A 23381-nucleotide genomic window follows, 5' to 3' on the forward strand; every position below is an offset into this window, starting at 1 on the left:
ACCATAAATGCCTTTTTTAATTCTTTTAGGCGATGTTCAGTCTGTGTATGGTGGAGAGTGAAGCTGATGAAGTGAATCTGCACGGTGTTACTAGTGTAGGACTGAAGCAAGCCCTGGATTTTGCATATACAGGACAGGTAAGTAGCATTTCCTTACATGGGAAACTACTGTCTAAAACAATACTATTGTAAGGTTGTAAAGGTTTTCTATGTCCTTTAAGCAGCTACGTGCAATTTCATTGTTTTTCTGAGTCGATGTCACAAACTAAGCAGAAATGCAGAACTTAGCAGAACTAAGTCACTTCTAAAAGCTCATTGGAAGGGAGATCTTTCTTTTATATTTTTATTTGTTTATCTCCTTTCTTAGTATAAGAAAGACTGCTGACTTTGAGTGTTTTACAACTATATCCTCTTGCAACTCACGATTGGTAACCCACTGAAGTTAAGCAGGTGTGAGCCTGGCCAGTACCTGGATGGGAGACCTCCTGGGAAAAACAGGTTGCTGCTGGAAGAGGTGTTAGTAGGACCAGTTGGGGATGCTCACCCTGTGGTCTGTGTGGGTCCTAATGCCCCAGTATAGTGACGGAGACACTATACTGTAAAAAGGCGCTGTCCTTTGGATGAAATGTAAAACCAAGGTCCTGGCTCTTTGTGGTCAATAAAAATCCCAGGTGTTCTCGAAAACAGTGTGTTGCCCCAGCATCCTGGCCAAATTTCCCATTGGCCTTTATGCTGTACACTCTTGATCATGTTAAGTGCTACATTGTAAATTTATTTAAAAACACTGATGTTTTTCAACCCTCTTCGCCCTTGTAGCTAATGGCTTTAAATAAGAAGACCTTTCCCTCGTCCCTGCTTGCAGTTTCAGCGGGTTATGGGAAGATGTGCCAGTGTTGCAAATAAATGATCGTTTTTGTCCATAAAGTTATTCCCTAACAGAATATAGACAAAGGCAGAGTCTTATCTAGGTCAGCATTGAGCTGCAAGTCCATTTGTGTTTTCCACAAAATGAGCAATTTGTCTATCTGTGTATACTGTGTTATAATCTGTCTGGCAAAACAAACCCTGAACTGCTAGTCCTTACTTGTTAGAAGTAATTGATGCCTTCCTTCTGCCTGACTGTTCTGACCTTTACACCTCCCTTCTTGACTGAGAAAGACATTCTATGCCTGCACTTGACAATCAGACATCTTGGGTTTGAGGATCTGTATCTGTTAGCTGACAAATCTGATTCCTTTGCAACACATGCTTTTGTCCCAGCACATTCACAGACCTGTCAATTACATTACAGTGGACCACTCCTCTTGCATTATAGTGTACGTCATAGCCTGGAGGCAAGGGGTTTCACTTTTCTGTTTTTGCTTTTCCTTTATCCTTTCATTGATGTGATCTCAAACAGTAGAGTAGGGAGATTACTTTCTGCCATGGTAACAAAATACTTCTTTGCTCTTCAATATCAAACCTTTACATATCCCGATACTGTGACATTGTCAAGGTTTTATCTGCTGAGAATTCAGTAACCTCAAGTTAATATGAGAGGCATTCTATGTGTTTACTGGTATTTTATTATTGGAATAACACTTAAAAACATTATAACGTGTCACGGAGATAATAATAATACCAATTTCGATTATTATATAGTGGCTAAGCATTCTTGTGACCACTTAGTCCAATAGAGAGACCTGTGAAGTAGTGATAAGTAAAAAGTATCAATAATCTTAGAGATTAACATTCTAGAGAAATTCCCTAGTAATGGAAAGAAATCTCATACAAAATAGTGACCAAACTACACCAGGAGACTAACTCAGCATACCAGACGTTTAGCCATCTTAACTCTGTCTTTTAACCAATAAAAAGCTGCTTCACTGTGGGCACTGCCTTTTAAGAACCAGACTTCCAGCATTCTGATGCGTATCCCAGGAGGACAAAAACTAACCAGGTAATATAATTCTAAGGCGACGTGAATGGACAGTATTTTCAGAATTGTGTAAATGTTTATTTCCTCTTTGTGGTAACCACCAGGCAAGAGAAACCCCTCTTTGCTGTATTTTGATACATTTATTGAGTATAGGTTTCCTTCCAGTCTTGCTTTAGTTTAGGGAGCAAGTTTGTCCAGAGTGGTTCCTTTTGTGTTATAATGACTTTAACTCCCTAATACTGAATTTGTCTCTTACGGACTCTTTTGGAATCTGTTGTGATTGAGAGACCCAGGTGACCAAGTTTTGGTTCTGATGAGGGCAGAGGGCCCTGGTACTTGGAGATTTTTGTAAACAATAGTTAATGTGTTTGTCTTTATCAGTCTTTGTAAAGAAATAGATATTTGTGCCTTCTAACTTCTGTTCTTTTTCTGTCCGAGGATCAAAGAAGACACATGCCCATAATCAGCTGTCCCTAATTAGTGAGGTATTTTATTATTTAACTTTTAGAAAATTACTTGCTAGGCAGCTGGTGTCAGGATATGATTTTTTACTTTTCACCTTATTTTAAATGTATTTACACCCCCTAATTATGACAATTAGTGCAAGTGTTTGACTAATCACACATTACCCCTCATCTGTAACAATATAATCTAAAAAAAACCTTTTTTATCTCACCTGGAAACATTTTACTTTAGGTAGGCTAAAAACCACCATGGTAACTCATTGTTACCATGTTGTTATCTTGTGTTGTAGAGTGGTTCATAAACACTGTACAACACTATATAACAACATGCATTATCTACAATTATGATTATTTGAATAAATGACATCACTGGCAATATAATAAGATTTACATTTAGTCTAAAGAGCAGATAAGAACACATCTCCAGGCTCAGAGAATAATGGTGAAAATTGGAAGAACTAGAGAATTGACAAGGACTTTCTACTACTCTTCTGCTGCTACTCAGTAACAACTGTAAAATTTGATTTTGGTATATAGTTTTCATGCATGTAGTTTTATCACGTTGTGTAGTGTTTATGAAGTAATTATGTTTTTCTTTACCAAAATATCTTAAACATGGGTATACATTCAAGATAAATTAGCATTTTTATAACAAAAGTTATTGCATTGAAAAAGACAATATGAAAATCTCAGATACAAAAAAATATAACCAAGGAGCATATGAAGACTGCTAGCTGAAGCATCCCATCCATCCTCTGACTGAGATGTTAAAAAGAGGCCCTCATTGCTTGGCCACTAAACATGGCACTGTACTCAAGAGTAGGGGTGATACCTTCAGTTTCTGGCTAAATTATGCTCTGGGTTTACACAATTGCTTCTCCCTAATTTTCCTCTTTAATTCAACTGATGAAGTAATTTCTCACTTCTCCATATGACCGGTTGCTGGCTCAGAAGAGCCGTCACACGTCAATGCGCAACATGGGAATTGTACATCAGTGGCTCCCTTCCAGAGTGCAAAGATTTGAATGAAATGATGAAAGTTAAGATTAATTGGTTTAATGATCATCTTTATTAGGAGTTGAACTTGGGCATTTGTAAAACCTTTATTTTAAATTAGTCTGAAAAAAATCATGGAGATAAATTGATCAATATTCTGTCCCTCATTTTAAACGTTTCAATATCTACCAGTCTTGTTAATTGTCAATGAAGATTTCCCTGCCAGTGACACACATGACATTACATTATAATGCAGGTAAAAATGATTTTTCAGTGGAGTGTAAGGTATGGAATTGTATTTACTTAATAAACACTGTGGGAAAATTTATAAAGAAAGGGTTTCATTTGGTTTGAAACTTGCGTGACACCTAGTGGCGTGTTTGTAACTTACAAATACTATGGTGGTGTTTTATACAGTAAATCAGATCCTTTAGTTTTTCCACTGTCAGCTCATATTCATGCCATTGCCATTTAACACTGTGATTCGATAATGCGCAATTGTACAGTTTTAAAAGAAGCATTTTTACTTTTATCACTTGGTCTTGCATATTAAATGTTATTAAATATTACATGTAAAATGAAATATCTCTTTTCAATAAATATGTATTGCCAGACTGTGCATCTATGGAGTGAACAGCTGTGTGGTAACTTTTGCTATAGTTACAAGAAGTGGCTGTGTGGGGGTTGCTTCTGACACCATACTGTGAAAGGTATTTTAGCTCGTTTCTCATGAAAGTCGCATGCAGTTCAAATAAATCGAATATCAAGGATAGAACAGGTACAGAATTTCGGCAGTAATTTCGGAGTATTATTTTGCATACGTGTTAAAACATTGTCATTTGTTGCCGGCCGACCCACTATTTCAGGGGAGGATAAGTATTGGAACAAATTAAACTAACATTAAGTTCATATTTGGTTACATACGCCTTACATGCAATCTGCTTCAAGTCTGCAACCCATCAACATCACCAGACTATTGATATATTCCTTGGAGATGCTTTGCCAAATTATAACTGTAATCACAAGTGGTAGTTTGGGGGTGTTCCTATGACTTATTTTCTTTTTCAACAAATACAATGTTCACTATACAGAAATTTTACTTCAGTGACCCGATACGTATAATTTTCACTGTTATGTAGAGCTGGGGAAGGAAAACCTTTAGGCCAGTGGGCCAAATGTGGACATGGAAATTGTACAGCAGCCACATGTACAAGGAATATAGGAAAACAATCTCATGGTTAATTTCACTCTCGCTGCAACCCTCAATAGGATAACCAGATTTAGAATGGAAACATTAATCAATTTAGAAAATAAGAGATTAAAATATGCAAATCTATATTTTTTATTATAAATATTGAATTGTAACAGTGTACTAAAATACTATATTAAAGCCATTCTTACCGTTAAACATCTGAATGATTGAAGATTTCTAAGGCTAAAAGTACAGTATATTAACAGCTGGTGCAATCTGTGCCCATGCATCTAGGCAGATTCGCACAGGCTGTCTCAGGTTTATTTAAGAACATTATCTTTCTTATTCTTAAGCCACTCCAGTATTGCTTTGACATTGTGCTTTGACTCCTAGTCCTATTAAAAAGTGATTTTTTGTCCCAGTCTAAAGAAGGTTTTCTTTTTGATTTGTTAGTACTTTGCTTCATCTACAAACAGACAAAAGCTAATAATTAATGTAATTGTGTTTACTTAAATCAATTTAGGCTTGCCACCTAAAGGTTTGCAAACTTATGCAGTCATGGCTTTTGCATTTTTCTTTCATATTAATTATATGTTTACTTTTTATCTGCTTGAAATGTGTGGAGTATGTTGTATACAGTATAGAAAAATATTTATTTATTTTATTATATATTTATTATCTCATGACTGCAACCTTTAAAGCAAGAAAATGTGAAACCTGTACAAGGATCTGAATACTTTTCCAAGGGTCTGTATCTTGGAAAATGAGCAAACATTTTATCCTTCATTTTATTTGAAAACTGCACTAATTTGACTTCACAGACTCAAAAACATAACATTGTAGATGTTCATTCAGTTAACATTGTTAGTTCATTCAGACATGCTAAGATTCCACAGTTAAATCACACACACAGTTTGCATTGCACTTCCAGAAAAAAATTGTTCTCAGTTTCAATTCTTGCAGCAACGACTTTCTTAAACTGAACTGACAGATGCTATTTTCTGTTTTTAGCAATGATGTATTTGAAAAACTGTTAAAACTCAAAATAGCTGGCATGGGCTGGCTGAAAATATCTCACAAGCACCTTGTGGCCCTAGGCTCATAGTTTGCCCGTTCTTGTTTTAAAACTTCATGTTATAATATACTGTATTTTGATTGGTGGAACCAGAAAAGTATTTTTCTTTATCCGGTCAAAGAGTTGGTTATTGGTGCCTTGAACATGTTTTTTTGGAAGTGAAAAGAATCAGCCTACTAGAGCTTGGACGTTGTTTATTGAATCTATTCAAAAGATTTGTTCAGATCAGCAATTCACCTGAAGGAAACAGCACCACAGAATTACTGAAATCAGTTTGATTTATTGAGTGAAGCGTTATTGACTTGAATCGGAATAAGCGAATGACTCAGAGACATTGAGTACAATACAAAACAATGGGAATAAACTTTCCAAGAAAAAACAATACTTAAAATATCAGAAACCAAAGAACCCCCAATTGCTGTCTATAGCAGAAACTGGCACACACAAAAGATTTGTGAGACACAATTTGTAGGGGAGCCAACTTCACAGGCAGAGGGCCATTGCTCCTCCAAAAAAAGAATGCTGTAGTCCTTAACTCTGTGCCAGCAGAAGCTATACTTCAGTTCTCTTACCACTACATCTATCTGGTTTTCTAGTTGGTTTCACACATCTATTTTTTGCTTTACAGAAAAGTCTGAAAATCCATCTAAGATTTTCAAGTCCACTTTCAGTCCTATCTGTTCGACAGTGCCCTCACATCTATGAAAGCTACAGTACCGGGTTCTCCTCCATTCTTTCAGTCATACTACTTACTCTGAGTACTCTCCATATTGTTATGCAGTCTTGGCAGGCTACTTTTCGGGCTACATGCTCTGTTCCTAATTTCAATAAAAGGGTAACGGTATTTATATCACCACGTGCTACAGGCTTTTCTGCTGCTTGTGATGCTGTTACAGGAGTTTGTTCTAATTCTGGACTGGAGATTTTACTGCAGCGAGAATCGCTATTAGTGTAACCAATTGTAATATCAATCTCTGGGATCTCCTCACCAACACAAAGTTCCTGAATGTCATGTTATTCAAAGGAAACTATTCTGGACATCAACTTTGATTGCAATCTCTGTCAATTACATTGCCACCAACTGACTTGAATCTGTGCCTTATTATATTAAGATGGTCTTCCTGGACCAGTCACCTATTAGTCTTTCCAAAGCCCAGGTCTGCCTAAGAAACAGACCTCCCATTGGTGGATAGTTGGAAGCACTCTAAATCATGCACTTTGTGAAACTCTGCAACTCGGGACTTTACAACTGCAAAGATCTCCAAACATAGTGTGGTCACTACAAAGATGTCTTGTGTGGCCCTAATGGTTATTTTGTCTTTTCTGGATAAATGTTACGTAAGGTCACCTTTAAAGGTTACTTAATGTACAGTAATATGCAATGTCCTATGCCAACTGTGTGCCTACTCTTGAATTTAATCTCTTTTGAATCCCCTTTGTCACTTCTACAGTTTGCTGATCCTCTTGTTTTGGTATCATCATATCATCTGCACATTACTCTAATATAGAACTATATCAGAATATTTATCATTGTGTAAATATAGATCCCTGTGATATTGTATGGGAAAGAAGGCTGAAAGTGACCTCACAAGAGATGGGATTGTTGGTGCATGTGCATCAAATGTGGTTAATATGCCAATTGAGACAAGGGTTTAGAGGTAATGGTTGGTGAATAAAACACTTTTTTGTGCATGAACTGTAGCACAGATGAGGCTGAAAACCCCACTGAATGTCTGCCTACTTATGTCTCATGGAAATCAGTGAATTGGCGAATTGCTGTTCACTAAATGGTCCTATATCTCCAAGCATATCAGTGAAAATTTAATGGAATCAATGCTGTGATGTGTTGCAAAATTGTGGCCATTTGGTCACTTGTTAAATACACTATTGTCTGTCACAACAATAACAAATATGACACAGGAATAGATCTCAATATTGTGTTAGCATTACTTCCAAATGTAGGAATTAAAAGTTTGATATAAAAATTATATTAAAAGTCTGATATATTTTTTTAGAACACTTGATGGATATTTATAAAATACAACCAATTTTGCACCTTATTTCAAAATCGATATCTTGTGATGCCACAAAGACAGAGTCTGTGCAAGATGACTCTTGCAAGATGATTCTTTACTTTTCCCGAAGTACCAGCCAAACAATGTTGGATACTGGCATTCACTAGAGCACATAACAGCTGTGCCCCCTGCTCCAGCCTATACAAGTCAATCGCTGAACTAGGAAGAGAGCACAAGAACAAGTGATACATATCGTGAAGACGGGATCCTGTAGATGCTGTGCTGAGATAGAAGTCTCGGTGCTGTGATAATATGAATTATCCTGAATCCTGAATATGGAGCTCTTTGCATAGAAGCTGGTAAACATCTTTCCTAACCAAATTATTATTAGTTAGGGTCCAAGTATAAAGTACTAGCCAAGTACTATGAATATCAATATAAGTACTACAGTATGCCACTATAAATAACAATTTCTTTTTTCTTCTTTTTTAGATTTTGTTAGAGCCAGGTATCATTCAAGATGTACTGGCAGCAGGAAGTCATCTTCAGCTGCTGGAGCTCCTCAGCCTGTGCTCTCAGTATCTCATTCAGGTAGGCAAAAGGCATGTTCTTATAGCTACTCCAGGGCTTGAACGAGGGACGGGAGTGTCCAGGTGATCATGGGGGATAGGTAAACCTAAATGTGGGTCTTAATTAAGGAAGTGACTGCATGCAGTTGTCCACGTGTCACAGAGCATTATCCCTTCTTCCTTTGTACCCTGTGCTTCTTCTCTTACCCCTTGTTTCAGGTCCAGATCAGCCTGTTCAGCACCCCCACACAATCTAACATGTCACCACTAACTACGTATGTGGTAATTGATGAACTATGTCATTCATTGATTGTCACCTGCCATACTGTTTGCACATGGAAAGCTTGGAGACCTTGATTAAAGGAAGAACATAGACACAAAGTGGAGAAAAAAAAACACACCAAACTCTGACAAAAGCACTTGCCATTATATGTGGAATATAATACAAATTTTAAAATCACAGTGAGGTTACCAGGGAAAAACCTATGAAGAGAACTTGCTTTCATTGAAGCAAAAATGGCTTCATACGGTGATAAACAGATCTTAAAAAATACACGTTTTATTATAGCACAAATTCTTGAATTGAGCATTCGTGTAGCAAGGGGTCCGTGTATATCTTTGCGCTTTTTTTTTTACACTTGTTGAACGAGATGCTCCAACAATATTCTTTTTAACAGAACTGGGACCTAAATAGTGTACAGTAACCGGATTAACTTGAACTTGAACTTGAACTTGAACTTTATTGCCATATGTAACCGGTACTGGTACAATGGAATTCTTACTTACAGAAAGTCTCTCGATTGTAAAACAAGTGTAAAAAACAAGACAAAGTGCAAACAGTGCATCAAGACAATGTACAAACAAACAATAGACAATGTGCAAGTAAACATGTAGACAGTTTGAATGTAAACAATACAGGCGTGTAAACAATGACTGGAGATGTGCAATAGATAAGAAATCATAAAGAGGTAGATGGTGATGGTGTAGGTGTGGTCCGAGGGGGATGGCTAAATGTGTTCGCCAGTCTCACTGCTTGTGGATAGAAGCTATTGAAGAATCTAGTGGTAATTGTAAGTATGCTCTTATATCTCTTGCCTGAGGGCAGTGGGGTGAAGAGCTCATATACTGTATTAGACCAGTTAATGCCAACAAGATCCCAAAGTTAGAGGATAATGAGAAATATTTACTGCATTGCATTTGAAAGGAGGTTGGAAAACAACAAAAGTGAACAATACACAATCAAGAAAATAGTTTTCAGGAGAACACTGAGAACAGTGAAAATATGGAGAATTATAAACTCCGCTTTTCACTCATATCATAACTGAGACTTTTCTTGTCAGGGTTTTAAAAGATTTATTTATTGTGTCAGACACTGGGGCTATAACTGTTCTTATGCTCCCTGATCCTAGTATGGTTTTTGATACAGTAAAACATTCATTTTAACTCAAATGCTTGCAAATATTATTGTCCATCAATGGTACAGTTTTTGTAGCTATTTCCACTCATATCTGACTGGCAGGCAGCATGTTGTTTTTCCTTGGTCTTCAAAAATCCCCCATGGCCCCAGTCAATCAAGGTGTGCCTCATGGTTCAGTCTTGGGCCCATTGCTGTTTATTATTTATATACTTTCTCTGGGTCAGATTATACACAAATTTGGTCTTCAGTTTCATTGTTATGCAGATGATACTCAGATGTAGGCTAAAACGTCTTCCCCCCTCTGATCTTCCTCCTATGTCACTTATGTCTTTTCTGTGTGACATGAAGCTCTGGTTGACATAAAACTTCCTAAATCTCAATAGTGACAAGAAATTTTACTGGTTGGTAGCAAATGTCAGCTGGAAACAGCTAGAGAGCTTCACAGTAATACAGTAGTTGAATGCTTCCCATTCAAACGTCAGCCATAGTCAGGAATCTGGGAGTCACACTTGAACTTCTCCTGTCTTTTGAGCCCCATGTGAAAAATTTGACATCTTTTTACACCTGGGAAATATTGCCCACATTAGGCAATTTCTATTTATGTCCTATACTGAGTTCTTGATTCGCACACTTATAACATCAAGGCTTAATTTCTCCAACTCTTTACTCTATGGGCTCCCAAACACTCTTCTCAGTAAGTTGCAAATGTTCAAAACTCTGCAGCTAGACTTCTAACTCACACCAGACACTGGAAGCACATCAGTCCTACACTTCAATCACTACATTGGTTTCCTATAAAGTCACGTATTCAATATAAGATCTTTTAAGGTGTTAAATAATCTGGCTCCATCATACATATCTAAACTGTTTATAACTATAGATAACTCATGTTTACATTCCCTCCCATAGGCTCCATTCAGTTGAGTCTGGTCCTTTGCTTACTGTACCCCGGACTAATCTTGGACTTTCTGAGACTGTTCTTTTCCTGCCACTGCTCCATTGTTATGGAATGCCCTTCCTTTGACTCTTTGAGATATTCTTTGACTCTTTTCAAATCTAAGCTTCAAACTGACCTTTTTACTAGGTCCTATGAAAGGCACTTTATGAATAAATGTTATTCGTAGATATCAAATATTTGATTTTAGAATGCAATTTCTAAAAATCGTGCATAAAATTGTGATTACCAAAAACAAAACAGTAGCTTCAATTTAAACAGACCTTAACAGTTTCATATTGTTATACAGACTTCCCTATCAGCTTTCTCTGAGCAATGAAAGCTTTTGTGGAGCCCTGAGAGCAATGCACAAACAATCTAACACATTGGTTCTTTCAATTACACTGGTGATAACTGTACACTTTAAAATGCCTCATATAAAACAACACACTGTATACATATGTACTCACATTAATATTACTAAACACATATTACCTTATATATTCCACGACACATACTTATCATAACTATAACAGGAAATCCTTAATTATCTTTTTTTTAGGTCGTTAATCCAGTTGAAGAATGAATGTTAAAGTACTTCACAGACAATCTGATAACAACCACTTGTGATTAATAGCTTAAACTAACATTACTGTTACATAGGAATTGTCACGGGAGCCGGTTCTGTCTCCCGTGTAGTGCGTAGTTAAAGACTCTATGTGTGACGGTATAATCCGGAAGGGTCTGGAGAAGGACATCAGGGGAAGATACAGCAGGGTCAGGATGGGTTGACAAACAGGGAGGAGGCGACCAAATCCAAAGGGGTCCAAAAAGGGGTTATCAGGGCGCAGTCCGTTGTCCAGAGGCCGGGAGATCATTCAGGGACGAAGACAATTAAAATCCCCGGGAAGGGGAACTGAGACGGGGAACACAAAACCTAAAACCTTACCGGGACCAGGCGCTCTGAGCCCCGGCCTCAGAAGGTCAGGATGCCTGGGGAAAAGGCCTTGCCCTCGAGCTTCTCCTGAGCCCGGTGGATAGGCGGGCCTTCAGACGTGCGTCTTCCAGTGCTGAGCCCGGAACTGCAGAGACACTAGGCTTCTAACCAAAATACAAACAAGACACACCAGGAAATAACAGAACCTAATCATAACAGAAAAGGGTAGGAGCGCCCTCTAGAGGAGGGATGTGGAACATAACAGGAATATACTGTACATTATGAAACAGGGAGGTGTAAAACTCTGCTGTGCAGTCAACCAGCCTTTAGGTGTGGTGGGGATATGGTATTGGCTGTCTAGGGAGTGGTGCTTTGTGTGCTTGGAGTCTGCAAGCATCTGTCATCAAACCCCTACAGGAGCAATAAATATACAGTACAAAAAGTAAACATAAACAAATAACACAACATATTTTTATTCTCTTCTCATGAAAACTGGACATAGCTTCTTACATGTGCCTGATCATTATCAGTTAAGTACACTTTTCCTTAAAATTACACCTTTTCCACAGGTTCACAGAAATTATTAAATTGCATTATTAATTCAGTTAAATTTCACCTTCATAGACCCTGTGCCTGTGTTTCACTATTGGGACTAAAATATTCCTCTTGGATGACCCTATCTGTGTCCTTCAGCATATAATTTACTTCTTATATTATATACATCTCAGACTTTGATGACATAATTTAATTAATTTAGTAGATAAGAAGTCAGTTCATTTGTGTCATTTGTGTTTTCTAGGTCCTAATCCTAATTCGAAGCAGCCTGGAAGAAACAGAAATTGGTGGATTTGTTTTTCATTTCCTTTCACCATTGCTAAAATGATTGAGTGAAGTAGTGTACTGTAAATCTGCAGTTTAAAGTTTAATCCTGAAAGGAAAATAAAATACATCAAAATGTTGTTTTAATGTCACTGTCATCACAGTGCAAGTAATATATTATACAATTGTACTGTACTAACATAACACCAGGACCCTGACCGATAGAGCGAGCGCCTCAATGTTCTTTCTGTGTCAGTTTTTGCCAATACCTAGTGCTGTGTGATCTGAAGTCAGTTCTCGGCACAAATTGGATGTGGTATGAGTTTTTAGCCCTGATAACACGTGCTATTGTCTCTGCAGTCTAAAGAGAAGTAGATAACACTCATATAATTAATTAAAAACTTATATTGTTTTTAGAAAAAAACATTGTGGAACAATTTTGAAAATAATGGATAACCAACCACGAAAAAAGTCTTAAAAATGAATCTTTTGCTGTGAGGCAGTCATCTCAGTCAATTTGAATCATAAAGTGTATCACTCATTAATCCAGCACACAAAACTGTGATTTTTTGTTTCTGTGCATTCAGTCGTCATGTAAAAAACGTTAAAAAATTATTTTAGTTGTTCACATTTTTTACATGCCCCATATTCCATATTTCAACATTTACCTTATTTGTATAGTAAACATAAATGTTATGAACTTTGTTGTAAAATGATTTGGCATATCTTGCTTGTTTGGTACTTATTGTGATACTAAAACTGTTTCGTGAATGAACCCAGCGTTTAGGTTAGCCTAAACCACGACTCTGTGTTAGGACAATTTTCCTATTCTCTGTCCTAAATGTCTAATATCCATTCTGCAGTTTATGTTAAAACATAAACCTTCCATGTGGCTCAACTGATCAACCGTGGTCTACGGCTCTCGCCTGAGCCATAACCACGGTTTCGATCCTAGATCATGTCACTAACCGACTATGACCTGGATTCCCAGAGCAGCAGTGCTCTATTGGCTGACCTGCGGCGCTGTTTGTGAAGGACACGCCCCTCCTCCCGTGTGTGCAGAGGCACCCCTGCGGGGCTGTGCTCCCTGGGAGATGTGAGAGGCGTGTCTGCCTACACTTCCTCGTCCCTTCCCTGCTGCGCGCCATGGTGTAAAAGACAACTTATCTGTTTCAAATCAGGTGGATCAATTTTTTTAACAAAATTATAACATTTTTGAAATAAAAAAAAATAGACCTGAATTTGAAGCATTGAAAATATGCAGTTGGGAATACGCCTTTTAAAAAGTTAAACAAAGCGCATTAACTGTGTTAAAGACGTAAAAACGTAATTTCGCTTATTGACTAGAATGAACAAGAAGACAATTCTGGTGAAGTACATAAATCTCTGTATCTTACTATCCACATGAGAGTAGTGCAGCAGCATTAGATATTTGATCATTTTAATCGCTGTAAGAACTGAAAGTACATTTTACTGAACTGTAAAATTTGATCCAGCTGTCAATTACAAATAGCAAATCCAGTTCTTGACAGCAGGGAAAGCAATAAGAAGCATTTGTCAAGCAGCTGGTTTCTATTTTAAGACAGGCCCAAAATTTAATATAAAGTATATAAAGCACTATAACAGATAAGAAAACTGTAAACATAATGATAACTTACTGTAAGTCACAAGTTAGAAGAGCACGTACAGTAGCTGTTTTATTACCCTGCGTAAAATAAAACAATGAGCTCACATTAACAGCAGATGGCAGCATTTCACTGTTTTCATTCAATACCTCAGGTTCCTCCTCTTGCTCAGATGATTCATTTTGTTTAATAATAGAGACCGCTGGTTTAATCAGCTGTAAATTACCTTTATTTGCCTAACACTGTCTAATGTATGGTGTAATTTTAAAGCAGATTACAAAAAAAGCATTCACTGGCAGCTGATTCTTAGCTTTGCTGGTAGTGGTAAAGGCCATTTATCACTCTGCATTGCAAAATTGGTCATTTGTTCTTATTGAATGCAGATTACACCCAGGTTTCACAAATAAGGTGACACACTCACATGAAAGTAATTGCAGGGTTCATCTCCATTTCTTTATGTATCACTCATTAGGTTATGAATTAAATACATCTTATTAAACAAGGAGCATGTCCAATAATGATACTGTAAAGGGAAATTATTATCTCACTGCTGGAGGTGTATTTTATCTGTGCACATTAATTTGTTCTTAAACAGCATTAGTTCAGGATTTTCCTGTGCAAGAGGAATGCATCCTAAAAGATGGCAGGTTAACATACAGTGAACAGCTCCAGTTTAACTGTGGCAATATTTTAATTCAAGGCTTATCAGTGTCAGTTCCTAAACAAAATCCTCCGCCTGATTAACAGAATAGTTATCTTTTTTATTCAGTTTTGTGGCATTTTTCTTTGTTCTTATTAGCTTGTGCTTTATCCTGTATTTTTGGAAACCCAGTCATTTGAAGTTAAAAAATACAAACAGCTTAGCAGAAAATGTTATTCATTACACTATGTAGTTCTGTAGTGCACATCCATTGTCTTTCCTTTCTGTATTTTCTGTAGAAACTCAATACTGAAAGAAAAGAATGTAAACTAAATAACATGAGACATACAGAAGTCTTCCTGCCCCTTAATTTACTGAAGTTTGGATACTATTGTCATTGTAAACTGATATTTGTATAGATGAAGTGATGTTGTAGAACAGCAGTCAAATATCTCAGTATTTCTAGTCTGGGCAATTTTGATATCAAGAGTGTTTCATATTGAAACAAAGGGTGGAACAGGAGGCTCTATAATTGCTTCCTCTTCAGAGCTATGGGTCTGAGCTAAGAGAAGCCCCAAAACAGACTAGGGGCTTTTCTTTACTGATTATTTTTTATTTTTCATTGATTGTTGTTGCTGTTGTGCTCTGCCTCTCATGAATGGATTGGAGTAAACATTCACTTTTAAAAGTATCTATAGTAAGATACATAGAATAACAAATCCTACTTAATAAAGGAATTGCTGTTAATTTTTCAATATAATGCAATTTTGTGCTATTCAGACACATGTACTTTTTTTTTACTTCAGCAGTGTCAAAGAAATGGGACGCAGTTATTTGTTGAATGCAGAACTAAAAAAGAGTATTAAAGAGATGGCTTTGAACATTAAAATATACTATGAAGAAAAAAATACCTGAGAAAAAATCGTATTAAATTTTGAAGGTTAAGGTTCAGTGTAAAAAAAATAGATGGTTTGAATCTTGATTTATTTTTCTAATAATACATCACTGTAAGATACAACTTGGCACTGTTGTGCTTTAAAAATCATTCTGCTGCCTAACATAATTTCTACCTTTTCATGCATGCAGTTACATGACATGGTAATCATTGGTTTGTAATCGTAAAATACGAGGTAAGATCAGTTTTTTGCCATTCAATTTAAATTGTACTTGCCTTCCTCTAAAATAACTTTCTGTTCAATGCAGCCTGAAACATTTTCTTCATTACATTTACAATCAGTTCTGTTAAGTGAAGAGGGTTTTCAACAAATCATTTGTTTTTTGTTCCTTGTATAAAGTATATAGTAATGCCTAATAAAACCACAGGCATTATTTTTGTTGTTGTTAACTTTACTCGTCTGGTCGTTTTGCATTCTCTTTTTAAATCTCCAGTATCTACAGAAATGACGCAAAAAAACTACCTTTGTTCTTTCAAATGTTCACTGAACCTTGCAATGCATTTTGTCTCAGATGTAGATGATGATACAATTACTCATGTTTTTAGGACTTGCATATATTTTAGTATACTTGGTATTTACTAAATATATTTTATACAAAGGGATGTATAATTACAGTATTTGTCCCTAGAGTTAAAAATTTACTAGCAAGCCCCTATGTGTATTTATTGTCAGTCTGAATACAAAGTGGGTCTTGACTGTTTTTATTAATTGCCCATGCCTTCCTCTTCCCAGCTCTTTGATATCTGACCAGTGATGGAGCGCCTGCCTTGTATAGCACCGTCTCTCTCTATACCTGCTGGTAACCCCGCTGGCCGATGTGCTTTGTGTTTGGCTCCAGGAGCTGAACAGTTTCAATTACCTGGACCTGTACAAGCTGGCCGACCTGTTCAACCTGACGCCACTGGAGGAGGCGGTGGTGGGCTTCCTGGTGAGGCACCTGTCCGAGCTGCTGAGGTCCCACGAGGAGGAGGTCCTCCTGCTTCCCTACAAGCTCCTGCGGGAGGTTCTGAAGAGCGACCGGCTCACCTCGCTCAGCGAGGAGCAGATCTGGCAGGTAACGAGCAGATGTCAGTGCTAGCAGATGTCTGCTGCCGAGTTCTGCTGTATCGAAACCATGTCTTTTTGGCGGTTTGATGGTTTTTTTCATATCAGCATGTATCTAGCGGTGTATTTGTTTATTAATCCATCCATGGTTTCTCATGTGGTGATTATGCTGCTCTTGACACTACCTGACACTCCAGCATTCTGGTCTTTCTTTGTCCTCTGATTTATTTCTCCTCTGATGAAGACTGTTCTCCTTGAAAGAAATATTTGTTTGGACATTCTCCTCTTTGGTCTTCATTTGACCACTGACAGCACTGTGAGGTTTTCTCATGTGATATGTGCTCCTAGTATATTACTTATCCAGACCTCCTGTAGAAAACATATGGAACCTAGTTAATATGACCCTGTTGGTTGCTTGCATCAATGTATGTACAAGTCTTCATATAATGTTTAAATGTATACATACTTTTATGCCCTTTAGTGTAAAACATTTGATGGCAGATTGAGTGTGACATGTCATTAGGTCACAGTGCAACAGGCCAGGAGCTGGGCTCATGAATGTGACCATCTCTGTGCATACCAGCACAGATCACATGACCATTTCTTTCTTTTCACCACAACCTTAGAGCTGTGCTGGGAGGATATGACAAATTACATTATTAAATTTGATCATATGTAACAAATTGTAGTATTTGTAGGTACATTTTAGTATGTAAAACAAAGCCAACACATTGCAACAATATTTGCTTATAAATGTCCCACGTCAAATATTATAGTTAAAAGAAATCCTGGTTTAAATTTCTTTGTAAAGCAAATATTGATCTAATATACAGTACAATGAGAATATTTTTCATGATTCTAATGCAAAGTATACCTAGGAAATTGAATTGAATGTTCAGGCTTTATAGTTTCTTACTATTGTGTGAAATGTGTTTTATTTTCATAGATGAATCACAAATTGTGTGCTAACCCCAAACCTGATATTTACCCTGGATCCCCAATCCCTTGACACCCAGTTTCTCCTCAAGTGGGGGTGCCTGGACAGTGCCTTTAAAGTTATAGTCAGCCATGGAATGCGAAGTGGGGCTTTCCCCTCACTTTATCTTTCGGCAGCTATATTTGCAGAGCTGCTTTCCATGCTTCCCCGTTCTCTGCTGAGCAGGCCCTCATTAGCATATGAAACAAAATGCAGAACAAAGACGCTCGCTGTGGTTCAACACGCCAACTTCTGAAGGTTCTGACCCTGCGCTGCGGAGATCAGTGCCCGACAAAGCCAGGTTCAGGTCAGGGGCCGGAGCCGGCGGAGGGGTTCTCCGACAGCCCGGTCCCTCCAGGCGGCCCGAGCTGGCTCCTTTCCCACCGGCCTCTCAGGAAGGGGAGCCTCGGCACGCCCAGCCTCAGCCGTTGTGGGCCCCGGTGTGTGACTGATCCGCCGGAGAGATCCTTTCAAAGTGCAGGCAGAGGAAGACAAAAGGATGTAAATAAGTGTGGCAAAGCGCAGAAGCCCATCGAGCCCTGAACTGACACCATTGATGTGCTAATAGGGAGCCATCTAGCATGAACTGTTCTCTTTCTTTTTATTTCCTACACACAGCTTAAAGACAGTTTCTTTATTCCGACTGTTCAGATAGCATTGTTGTTTTGAATATGCGTATGCGCTGTAGTTAAAAGGTACTAGAAAGAGGCATAACCTTGGTTTCAGATTCATCAACAGCACGGCATATGTCCAATGATCAAAACATGTTTTTTTCACCTCCCTTCTAAACATCCTGCACGATGAAGCACATTAATATGAGATATGATGGGATGCAGTGCACGGATAGCCAAGTGATGTGAATAAAGATAGATCCCATGGTGCTGAAGGATCATTAATTGTCATTCATCATAATTTAAGAACAAACAGTTGTAGGGATTTTTTTATTTAAGCACATTTACTTGTTAACTCAGTATTGCGTTTGAGGCTAACACTGATTGCACTTACAGCCCCAAAGCATCTTGACTAAAAGCAAGTCTAGATTACATTTTTCTTTCATTTTATAAATTAGAACCCAGTACTTGAAATAATTTACAATAAAATATACTTTTACCTTGTCCTGTATATAGAACCTTAAGTATCCATCCTTGGGTATCTCATTCTTATGTAAGCATATCCTTCTTACAGTAATGTTCCTAATTACAATAATTTTCTACACTTTTCAGGCAGCAGTTCTCATTGATTTTTCTGCTGGGTCATGAAGTTGTATTTGCTTTATCTTTAGGTATCAAGAATGTACAACAAATGCAATGTCTATGAGTCCCTGTAGACTTCTTAATCACGCAATAACACACCGTACGTGTAGTGGCAAACGGGGCCCACAGAGAAAGCCTAATGTATGCATACTTTGAGCTGTTTTTATCGCTGGCAGCATGTATCGTCCCTTCTGCAAGAGATCAGACACTGAACAGCTGACTGAGATCCTCAGGGCATTTTCTCTTTGTAATCGTTTTGAAATTTATCTGTGCGTCAGACAGAAGGGCAAACAGTCCCCGGAGGCCTTTTGTGTCAGTCGAAAGTCTAGACTGGGGCAGCCCCATCTGGGGATCAGAGGCATGACCTCTCAATCCACTAGCCGCTAAGCAATTTGGTCAGTTTAATGCCTGTTTTAGGCAAACTCATGACAGGTCCGCACTGCTCTGTGTGAGGTTTCTGTCCCTAATTGACTGGGCAGGGGTCTGAGGCTGATGCTAAGAATGCTTTTTTTCAGAGTAGATAGAATGGATACCCCCCTTTACAGGATTACTATGTTCAGGAGAATGGCTCCAGCATAAAGTGAAGCTGTTAAGTTCCCGCAAGAGGTACAGATAGCATCTGAGCCTTGTTCATTACTAATTACTTATCGACTGGTCCCTTCAGGTCAATTCATTTTCTTCAAAGCTTTAACGCCTTCTACTGCTATGTAAGGGGTGGCATTTTTAAATTCTCTTTGTAGGGTCTGTGGTGAACAGTCACGTGACCCATACCAATATTTTTACTGGGGTCATTGTGGCTTTAAGCAGGATTACCTGACAAGGTGAAAAGCAGGCTTTCTTCCAAGGCTGAGTTATATTACAGTAGTCCTCTGCACTTGTTCAGGGTTTTAAGCTCATTCATGAAAGCATTTATTAGATGTTTAGGAGTAAAGAGATGGTTATTCTTTCTTACTAAAATATGTTATTTTAACTGTGTAAAATAAAGACAGATTATTCACACAAAGGATTATTGTCTCATATATACAGTAGGTGATTTTTTTATGCTTATTAGGAGTTTTACATGAGCTCTGTATGACTTGTTGGCAAACACATCCCCAGACTTTCTTAGATTTTTTTTTAATTTTGTAAACTGAGTTTGCATCCTTGTACTCTTGTACCTCTCATCTTAATAGTTAGAATGATTGGTAGTGTTAGAAAATATGCAGAACATGAATGCATTTTTTGTCTCTCTAAAGGTTTTAGCATTTTGTAGATGAAAGTTTAGGTTCTTTTGATGGTTATAAAAAATGAATGACGAGATTATACGTATATATAGCCTAGTTCTAGGCTACTGCTCATTTTGTGTTGCAGTGTGCTACTTTGTATTATCAAACACCTGAGACACATCAGCAGACCCAGACCCAGCTGAAGTCAAGACTTCGATCCACTTGCCAATCATAATTTCCTAAAACCAATACTTTGATGTTGCCAGAAGCCTCTGGCAAATAGAAAGACACCATCAATTGATGCGTTGGGAATTTCTTGTGGTTGGGGAGGATGTTTGAATCTGGGCTTCCATCTGTCGGGGCTTGCTTTGACACTAGAGCAGTGCTTTCTGACGGCAGGCAGGATGCTGTGCAAGTCACTCAGTATTGAAACTGGGATCAGTTAGGATATTCAGGGAATTTTCCTATCCTGTGCTATTTTCTTTGGCTTGGATAAAATAGACTCTATAAAAAACACAGTGCTATTTCAGCCAGTAAAAAAATAAATAAATAAAGGTAGCAATTGTTCCCTTCACTGGTGGGACCACTCATTACACTTACTTGACTGGTAGTTTTATTCCATCATCAGTCACAGCAACCTGCTGCATTTAAAATGCACAATGGAACAGGAGCATTAAGACTGTTTTGTGCTCTGGTTGGAAGGAGAATTCTCTCAGGGGTCGGTAAATTAATTGAGCCAGAGCTCAAAGGAAGGGAGAGTTACACTTGCTAGACCTCAGAAGGCAGATTATTATATTTACAGTGTTACATTTGTGTAATGTTCCATATGTATTTAGAAATTACTTTTAACACAATTTATCAGAGGAGAAAAAATGCTGATCGTTTCACAATTTTACATTTCAGAACAGCAACCAGGATTTAATATACACTTACGCAACGCCATAATTTAGAATTCTAACTGCAAAATAAATTGCTGATGATTTAAATGCGTCTAATGACTTTCCTTTTTCCCTGAGACTGTTAATTTTCTAAAAGACTATAGATGACATAGCCTATAACAGCAGTGATAGTGGCAATACTTAATAATGTCTTAATTTTGGCTGTAGTAAGGTGTTTTCAAGATAGGTGTTGAATACAACCCTATTGTAGCCAAGCACGTTGAAACCATTCATTACCACTGTGCTGTATACACCTCCCCCACCCGAGTGATTTATTCATTTGAAGAATAAGGGATGGGGGATTGCAGGGTAGAATAAAACACCCTTTTTTGTGGATTTATTAGGTGTATTTTATTAATTTATTTATATATAATAATATATAAATAAAACAGAGATTATTATTATCATCAGTATTTTTTAATTGATTTATTTCATTAAGTATTAGGTTATATATCTTTAACTACCCTCAGCAAATAAACACACGATATCTATATGCTTTTACTGTGTTGACATGAAAAGAATTAGATTAAGTATTTTATCTTCAAGAAGTTAATGGTTATAAACCCTTGATTACAGTGGGAAAACCTTGTTATTTGAAAGCTTCTAAAATTCTTTTTCTCAAATAGTTAACCCTAAGATTTAGAGAAATGAGACAAATATTTAATAAAGGCCCATGAGTAGATGTTTTAGAGCTACAAGGATCTTCTTTCGCTAGTTGAGAAAATGCCTTTATACTTGTACTACAGTGCTGAAGAAATCAAATCATCCTGCCTGTAATGCCTCGAGTGCAGTTAAGTTGCCTGGATTTCTGCTGAGGTTATACTGTTAATGCAATATACCATGAAAAAATCTAATATCCAGCTCTAGGTGAAGATTGGGCGGGTGGAGGATTAGTGTCGGGGCGCTTTACAGAACAGAAACTTGATGGACAGGCTAGAGACAGATCTACAAAATCTCATTAAACTCCTGAATTGCTCATTACCAAGCCTGCCTCTCTTTAATAAAGTGCTCATTGACTTTGCCCAGTCCTCATCCCTACAAAAAAAAACAACACACACACACACACACTCACAACAGGAGCTTAAAAAATAGAGCGATAAAAAGTGACCCTTCTCGAGAATATGTAAAGCTTGCCGGTATGACAAAAGAACAAAATCAATTCCTGTGGCCAGATCCCCTTCGTATTCGGAGCAAGGCTCATGAGCAAAAGCCCCTGCTCTCAACAAAAAATTTGTACATCTGGATAAGGAACAGTTTGGCTTCAGTGCAGATTCAAACTAGGAGGACAGATTATTATTTTGTTTGTTTAGAATGTCTTGATTTTATTTTCAATGCTACAGTTCACAATTAAACATTCATTGAAAGTGGGGAATGCAGCCCTTTAGTGTGCATGAAAGATGATTTTACTCCTTTAATTTAACTTTGCATAGAGCGAACATACTATATATTACAACTGTCTGATTACTACCACCCACACTACAGCAGGACAAGTCTTTCCAGTCAGTCAGTTATGACCGTGATGTTCTTTCACAGAAGCTTAGAACTGGGAAGGACTAAGTAACATAGACGCTGTAAGTGGTATATTGCTGGGAAGCGCATCATCGTCTGCGCTCTGACAGATGGGTGCTGCAGCTGCTGACACAAAGGAGCCCGGCTCTGCTGCACCTTGATTGGAGCTCTCTGCTGAAGAGGGTGGGCTTGTTGTTTCGTGCCCAGTATCTGTCCATTGCACGGGTCCTGTGTTCAAAATAGTCAAAAGAACTGGCTCGCATGTGAAAGCGTTTCAGTTTGGCAGCAGGAGGGTCCCTTGACTGAATGTATGAAGATGCTCATGTCAGGTTATACTGTAGATGGACTGTCAGGGCTGAATGGCAGATTACACTGGAAACTAAGAGTTTCCTTTGTGTGTATACGAATGAAAAAGTCTCGAAATGTCCACATAATACATTTTAAAAAAGAAATACAATTTAATAAATACAATGCTCAGTTAGGAATAACAGTGTCATGACTACAGAGTTTTAAACCATTAAGGTCCTTTTCAAGACATTTAACCTTTTTTATGTTTGTAATCAAAGGTTTGAATCACAAACAAATGCCAAACTAATTGTGCTGAGTTGGATTCACAGAAATGACTCCATCCATTAAATGGATGAGCAGAAGTACAAGATTAGAGTGTGACCTCCTCCTGAACGTCTATTAAATAAGACTATACGACTCACTCAAGCACAAAGCAGAGACTTTAGAAATAGTAGCGAGTGTCAATGTGTGTACTGGTGCAGGTGATTGCAATGACTGAGGATGGTTCGGAAGTTTGGACCCGGCCCATCTTTAAAAGCAAAGTCTGTGTTTTTGTTTGTTATTTTCCCAACATACTGCCTTGAATTATTTAATTTAGTATATGGAACACAA

At 37.7% G+C, this 23381-nt stretch overlaps 1 protein-coding gene across 3 annotated transcripts in view; it reads left to right on the top strand.

Annotated features, from left to right (window-relative positions):
* Positions 1 to 23381, top strand: part of klhl32 (kelch-like family member 32) — a 78589-nt gene that overhangs the window by 35655 nt on the left and 19553 nt on the right. For all 3 annotated transcript variants that reach the window (XM_088928651.1, XM_088928670.1, XM_088928660.1), the window contains 3 exons: positions 30 to 137; positions 8152 to 8250; positions 16395 to 16610. In XM_088928651.1, coding sequence (XP_088784777.1) covers positions 30 to 137; positions 8152 to 8250; positions 16395 to 16610 — 423 coding nt within the window. The remainder of the gene's footprint in view (positions 1 to 29; positions 138 to 8151; positions 8251 to 16394; positions 16611 to 23381) is intronic.

Source organism: Atractosteus spatula, chromosome 2 (assembly GCF_055471065.1).
Source record: "Atractosteus spatula isolate fAtrSpa1 chromosome 2, fAtrSpa1.hap1, whole genome shotgun sequence".
NCBI classification, from domain to species: Eukaryota; Metazoa; Chordata; class Actinopteri; order Semionotiformes; family Lepisosteidae; genus Atractosteus; species Atractosteus spatula.